Genomic DNA, 7,735 nt, shown 5'->3' with positions numbered 1-7,735 from the left:
CGTCGATGGCAGTATCCCAATTGTGGGATACAGAAAGCGCAACGCAGAAGGAAACCAGCTTCTCCCCCGCCACAAGGTGGGAACCGTCCTGCTGCACCCAGGGGGACCAGGAGCCAGGGGACCAAAAGCACTTACTGGACTACTAGTTGAAATCATTAACTCTGGAAACACTCAATCTTCTTCCCCAGCAAAATGATCTGTTTGATGCAATGGTTTTCAGGTTTATAAGAACAGGGAACAATTGAATGACTCAGTATAGTAGCAAAACGACCTCACGTTTACATTTGCACAGAAGAAACAGTACTGTGGTCTACCTGCTTCAGAGGACGGAGCTCAAGAAGTTTACAGAGCTCTAAAGAAAATTATCTCTTGACTTCCACCCTCTCACCATAAACCATCAACCTTCCATTAACATTTAGAATATATATAATATTAATATTTTCATCCATTTAGCAGTGACAGCACAAGGGACGTGGCAGCTGGAGATCACATGAAGCCCAGGTCTATGGGCATCTGGACACACTTCTGGCTCCATGGAGATGGCACTTGGGGAGCGGGAGGAAGCCAAGCTCCGTTATCTCATTTCCAAGCAAGCACTCAGCATTTCTTTGCATAGCTATGCACACGAGAAAAATCAAGCAGAAAGACTGGATATTTTCTGAGACAGATTTTAAACAAGCTGGCACTGCATTGGTTGGAACGATACAGCTACTCCTGGTCTCTTCCAAGGGGAAGTCACTTGGCAAGAAGGAGGATCTTGCAGGTGACAGATGCTACCAGCTGCACTATTTTCTGTGTAAATAACTCCACAATTCCCTACCACGTTTTTAGTGTACCTAGTATTTACAAACTAACGTGTGGAATGGAAAATATTTTCATTCCAACTACTCTAAGAAAGAAAAAAACAAACAAAAAAAACCCCAAAACAAAAAAACCCAAACACCAACAAACCAAGCAAAAAAACTGCAAAACCAGAGATCAGGCATGGGGTTTTGTTTTGTTTTAAACATGTCTGCCAAGTACAATGAAGACACTCAAAGGTCAGCAAGAGTTCAACAGGAGCAGAGCCCAACTTTCTGAAAGGAGCCAATTGTTCCTGGAGGACACACAGGTAAAGTAACGGATGGATTTCAGGCTCCAGAGACAAGCAGTGTGTCAGGATGTGATTCCTCCCAGCCACACACAAAACAATCATGGTCAATTAAGCACTAAAAAAAAAATGCTAAGATCTGACCAGGAGGCTTATAGAGATTGTGGGGTCCTCTCTTACCCTAATATTCTAACAAGAGACCACAAACATAGAGGAGAAATCCAGACATTTCAGAAGATTTTGCCAATTATTTTCTTAGTCTAGATTAAGCAAAACGTCAGTAGAAATGAATTCCTGTTCAGAAAGAATCTGAGCTTAGAACACAGCAGTGTGATGAAATTACCACCCTGAAGAAGCTGCACCTGGATTCAGGGACGTGTGCTGGTTTATGATAGTGTGACCCCAAATGAATCCAGACCGAATGGGAAAAAGCAAGGAACCCTCACAGACAAAAATGCTTCTAAAAAGTTTCTGTTTGGTGAGGACTCACTTTTCCCCAAAACAACAGAAAAGCTCATCCTCAAAGCCGAGAAAACTCTTCTGCAAGTGATGACTTCACTGCTCATTAGAGAATTATATCACTAAAAGGAAGTGCCCGTAATATCAAACAGTATTTTGAGTGTAAAAAACTGCCAAAATACCAAATAAATTGTCCTTCCTTAACTGGATTTTATTTGGAACAAGCCAACAACGTATCCACAGTCATTTATGAAATACCATGTGTACATTTGTGTATGTGCTCAGAAAGCGGGGTTCACTGAGCACGATCCACAGCGGCCTCGCCGTCACTTCAGGTCAAGCACGGCGTCAAATTCTGTCTCACCTGCATCACGAGGTCACACCAGCAGAGAAAATTTATTATTTCCACATCAGCCAAAAAAGCTGAAAAAATTATTTAAAAATATATGTAACTCTGCTTATTACAAAAAGAAAACAGATTGTTAATTACTTAATGTAATTAATTAATGTAAGTTAGCATTTGCTGTTACTCTCAAAGCTGATCAAAAGTATGTTTTGTAACATACATTCAACACATCACGTAAGAGAAGGTGCAGCTAGAGCAGCTACAAAACAAATGGAAGACGACTTTATGGAACGAGCACCATCTTTCCTCGAGCACCAGCGCTATGAATGATGTCTTCATGAGCCTGCGCTGCCTTCTCCAGCGGGTATTCCGAGCCCACCATCGGCTTCAGCCAGCCAGCTTCTATGCCATCGAGGAGCGCTGACGCACATTCACGCCTCTCCTCCTGCGTGTAATAAAGACAGCACTTACCACAGGGGCTTTACACATCAGGAAAGTATTGATTATCGATTCATTAAACCAAATTTCACAACTCCAAATTATTTTATGATGTTCTGAGATTAAATCAAAACATAAAGGAATGAATAAATGAGTTACTTACAGTGAAATTCTGCTTTCATCCCTACAAACCGTTTTAGCTGGGAACAGAGAGGTGTTGGAATAAGCTAACAAAACGTTCTTCACAATAAAAACGTTTCCTACCTCCGTTGCGAGAAACAGACTAACTCCAATTATGCTAGATTCTTTACTCATCGTGTCTCTCGGATTGATCTCAACAGGACCTCTGCAGCCCACAACCTGGTACAAAGGAGTGAAAAGATAGCTCAAGATGTAACTGCTGAATGGTGTGATAAATGCACAAACCGAAGTCAGGGACAAAAACACTTACCATCACCCTTCCTCCACAGGACAACAGCTGCAAGTCAGCAGCGAGATTGATGTTAGAGAGCATTTCTACTATTATATCGACGCCTTCCATCCCTGTGTGTTCCTACAGAGGACACAACATGTTAATTACATCGCTCCAATTAGTGCTCGGGCACCACTGTTTATTTCATATGCTGCAGATAACACACACTTTACAGATCCGTGTTTAAATTGTAAATACAGCCTTTGTACTAAGGCTGACTGCTAATAATTTAATTTCAGCATATCTGGATATGCTGGATTATGACATGCTGCCCCACTGGAATTTGCTGGAATGCAGGCGTTTCTGAACACCACTGCCTGTGAGGAAAGCTCAGCTTCTCCAGCCTGGAAAAGTTCTCCCTTGGGCAAAAGTGAAAAAGGCACTACACTATTTCTCCTACATAAATCTACTTTAAAAAACTTCTGCAAACAACTGTTCACATTTTGTTATGAAGAAAAATACACACTGCATCACCTAGCCCCGATACATCCTTACCTTAATTTTGTCAAGGTAATTAGCTTCTCTGTGATTGAAGACTTGGTGAGCACCACTTCTCAGAACCATGCTCATGCCTTCCTCAGTTCCTGCTGTGCCCAAAACCTTCAAACCACAAGCTCTGGCAATCTGACATGTTGCTATTCCCACCTGAGGGGGGGCAGAGGTCGGGGAGAAAAGAAGAAAAAAGAAAAGTAAAAAAAAAAAGTCTTTTTTTCTCTTTCTTAGCATTTTAAATTTTATATACCAGCAACACGGAACTTGTGCATTTATAAAGTTGGCCTGGTAACATGTTTTTTTAGCCCTAAGTAATTTGGATCTTCCAGATAGGCAAACAGTCTTTTAAAAAAGAAAATATATTTACAGAGGCATAGTAAAGTTTTGTAGTCTTTCTGTTAGCTATCAGCATCTGATATAAATCCATGTGGAACGCTGTCTGTTAAAGCTGGGCCATATGTATTTGGTACAAAGCCAAGGAAATTCTTCTCTTCACAGAATGACCTGCTATTGACACCAGCAGTATAGAAAGAAAGAAAAGAAAATCTGCAAGCGCCAGTTTTATTAACGCCAGTTAGCTGATCTGCATTGTATCCTTCTGCAAACCAAGGGCAATGTATCTTTCCAAGGAGCATGAAATAAGTAAGACTAGAAACACTACATTTAGTTTAAGGGGAAAAAGAAGAGGCTCCAGTGCTGACTGTTGTTCTAGTATCTTCGAGTGAGATCTGAACTCCTCCTCAGATGCCGCTGTCGTAATCTCCTCCTTGCTGTCTCCCAAGTAACTAAGGAAGCTCTGGCCGTTAGCAGGAGCTGTTTGGTGCGTCAGCAGATGCTGAGCAGCAAAGCGCAGAGTACGGGGGATACATTAAACTAGAATGGCATGTGAAAGAGACCTAGAGTTAGCTCGTCATGTAAAACCACAGAAAAGTAAGTTCAGTTTCACAGGGTATCCAGCGATGATCGTGCACAGTCCAGAGTCTCTCCTTGTGCAGCTTGCTGTCAGCTAAGAGGAAAAAACATCCCAGAAACGCGGAGCTGCTGTGCACCAGCGGTGACTTCTCAAACTGGGAACAACTTGGACACATTTTAACACCACGACTTTCTGCCATTGGTTTTATGTCAGGAAGACTGGTCACAAAGCTTCCAGACCAGCTTCCGACTGCAGCAGCATTCTTACTATGTGTCCGCCTGCATTGAGGGCCCCACACAGCCACCCCTGCCGCTTCTGAGCTACCTGGAACAACAGGGTTGGCTCTAAGAAAATAGCATCCCAAAGTGTCTGAAATAAAAACCCCATTTGTTAATCCACTAATTGATATAAACGTGACCATAAATCACATCACAGACCAAAGCAGACACAAGGACAGAAAGCAGCATTTCTTATAACTTGCCTTCTCAAAATACTTACTCCCCCACTGGCACCGTGCACCAGCACACGTTCCCCAGCTTTGGCACGGCCCCTGAATGGAAAAACAGAAAAAATCGGCATTGTGATTGCAGGACATAACTGTTAAGCCCCAGACTGCATACACTGACACCAAATCCCAACTTTCACACGGTGTCACTCCCAATTTATGTTATGGCCGAAGAGGTGCAATCAGCCTCTTGGGGAAAACAAGGAGGCAAAATAAACCATACCATGTATGGATTTAAGCAATACGCAATTATGTCAACATGCAGCCAGCAGCTGGTGCTGAACAGGTTCAAGATCTTCACCTGTCACAGACCTTAAAATAAACCACACTAGTTCTAATCATTTCTTCTCTGAAATAAACCAGGTTTCTGGTCCTGAGCTCTCACCTAGCCGACACAAAGCCTGGCTTTTGCTCGTTGCACAGTCCAACGGCAGCAGCAGGACTGTACAGAGTCTCTGGCAGAGGCTCATGAGGAAAAGAGCTGGATCTGCTCTACAGCACACTGTCTGTTTAAGAACCTAGAACTATTCCTGGTTTTCTTCTCTAGTTAAAATACCAACGAGCACTGGAAAAGAGTTACACGTTTTACTACACGATACTGATTGAAGAAGCCTTGCCAGGTCTGTGCTCTTCAGAAGAGATACCTAACAGGAAAATACAGCCACTGGCTTCTGGGTAACAACTATCTGACAACTCCATCAGCATAATACATTTAATTGAAGTGTTTTAAACATGAAAATAGGGGCTTTGATACTTTAAATATTCAAAAGCAGAACACACAAACTTAGATCTGGCACCTTACTTTTGGAAAAGAGCCCGATAAGCAGTGAAGTAGGGAATTCCAATCGCTGCTCCTTGCTTAAAGTCCAATTTATCCGACAGAGGAAAGACTCTATCAGCTGCAGCAACGGCATAATCTGCATATCCTCCAGAGATCGTACCAGTGGTAAAAACCCTGTCGCCTTTCTAGAAAGGAGGGAAAGAAAATAGAGAAATTAATCATCTCCCTTATTTTTTCCTTAATATACATTAAGAATCCGTTCACAGAAGTTTAGGCTATTTTTAACAGCTCTCCTGTTAGAAATAACCAGTTCCATTAGTCACAGAGAGGACTTTTGTAAATGCCAATACATACAATCAATGCAGCACAAACCAGATCATTTCCTATACTTAAAGTGTCATAATTATAATACATATATAATGTACAATGTAACACACAAACTCACTGCCTCATTAATATTAACCTTAATGAACCTCAACACTAAAGAACTCCATCCCCAGATTCCAAATGCAAAACCTCAAAAGCTTTTACAAATACAAAAGAAACATTTCTCAATTATTTTTGTTTAAACGTGCAAAAAAGATGTACTCTCAATATACCCCAAGGCAACCAAATACTGCTGCTGCTCTCCAGCGGGCGCACTCAGACCCGCCGTTCAGCGGTGCCGCAGGAGCTGTACGTGCCCCGCGGTGCCCCAGCCCTGCGTGGGTGCAGCGGCCCGGGGGCCAGCTCAGCCCCCAGCCAGAGTCAGCTCCGTTAACCTTCGGTCACTGAGCTCTGGCTGTCCGACAGTTTGCACATTGACCTCAGCAAACACACAGCACATGGACTGCGTCAGCCTGGTCCGTCATCTCTCTCCCTCATTCAAGCAAAGAGCATCCCAATTTCCAGAAGAAACAAAAAGCAGAGACAGCAAATATAGCAAACCACTGATACGAAAATACGAACAAATAGATTCTTCTCTCTAGATAAACAAATCTCTTATCTCTCCTACAATAGTTACATAAACTCAAAGTCAGGAAATTCCAAAATAATTTTAACTACAATTTTCATGTTTATCTGAGACCAACAGCCCAGTGACTTGAAAGGAAGAACAGATTTTAAAACTAAATACATTTCATAGATATCTTTTAGCAAACTGGTAATTTCCTTCTCCTCTCCCAAGGCTTTCCCCCTGAGAAAATCTAAGTAAAACTACTAGGCTGGAGTAATAAAGTATTTGAACAGGTTTAACAACAAACATGTAATTTATGGGGCTTTAGAAGTCACTAAAATAAAAGCTAATTCCATTTCCCAAGGAAAAAAAGAAAAAAAAAAATCTTCACAGAAAATTTTTCAGTTCTCCATGAAATCATTACCCCAAACAGGAAGCATCCAACTCCAAATATTTCTGCAACGCCACAGAAACAGTTCTGAGCCACAACTTTTGCACACCTGGTATCACCGCTGTGAGCAGACACGGTGAAGTGCCTCTTCTGAGACCTTTTAACCCCTGGAGGTCACCAGCATGAGGGATTTCCCCACAGCTCGGTCTGCAGGCCGGACTGACAGTACAGCCTCCCTGCGTGTTTTCACCCGTCAACGAGGCTGATCCCCCCCCAAATGATTACGTGATCACAAGCAAGGAAAACAGCACCAGGAGGACAGCCATCACACAAAGAGGACACAACAAGCACTAATTAATTAAAACCCAAAATACCTTGAAGGCAGTCACCTGCTCCCCAACGCCTTCTACAACACCAGCCACGTCCGTGCCAGGAGTATAGGGCAAAGCTGGTTTCCTGGCGTAGCTTCCGGAACGAATATACGTCTCGACAGGATTTACACCGCAGGCACGGACTTTAATTAACACCTAGAAGAAAAGATGTTTCATAAGCTGAGTTCGAGCCTGGATTCACAGCGCAGAATCGCTGCGTTGGAACTAAACCCTGAGTCAGCAAAAATCCAGCGTGGACCTGTTCTCAATAAAACCTTTAGATGTACCGAGCAGCAGCACAAAGCCCACGTTTGTCACACCGATGTCTCTTGTCCCGGGTCAAAATCCACCCACTCCCGATGAAACGCTTTGGTTTGTCGTCTCCACCCCGTTCCAAGCGCAGCTAATACCGGTCATTTCACCCCCCGGAGCCCACACGCACCTGATTGTCTCTCGGCTCAGGGACTGCGACACCGCGCTGGAGGGTCAGCACCTCGGGGCCACCGAACTGCAGCACCCGGACGGCTCTCATCACGTCGGTCG

The 7,735-nt window shown here is 43.2% G+C and overlaps 1 protein-coding gene across 1 annotated transcript; it reads right to left on the bottom strand.

Annotated features, from left to right (window-relative positions):
- Positions 1-2,178: 2,178 nt before the first annotated feature.
- Positions 2,179-7,724, bottom strand: CRYZ (crystallin, zeta (quinone reductase)). The gene is made up of 8 exons (XM_010086143.1): positions 7,635-7,724; positions 7,196-7,348; positions 5,518-5,681; positions 4,709-4,760; positions 3,301-3,450; positions 2,785-2,886; positions 2,598-2,693; positions 2,179-2,340 (listed from the first exon to the last, which is right to left on the bottom strand). Exons 1-8 carry the CDS (start codon positions 7,722-7,724, stop codon positions 2,179-2,181), a joined length of 969 nt encoding a protein of 322 aa, XP_010084445.1.
- Between the last annotated feature and the right edge of the window lie 11 nt (positions 7,725-7,735).

Source organism: Pterocles gutturalis, unplaced genomic scaffold (genome assembly GCF_000699245.1).
Source record: "Pterocles gutturalis isolate BGI_N339 unplaced genomic scaffold, ASM69924v1 scaffold50340, whole genome shotgun sequence".
In the NCBI taxonomy this organism is placed as follows: Eukaryota; Metazoa; Chordata; class Aves; order Pterocliformes; family Pteroclidae; genus Pterocles; species Pterocles gutturalis.
This window is presented reverse-complemented; position numbering and strand designations above follow the sequence as displayed.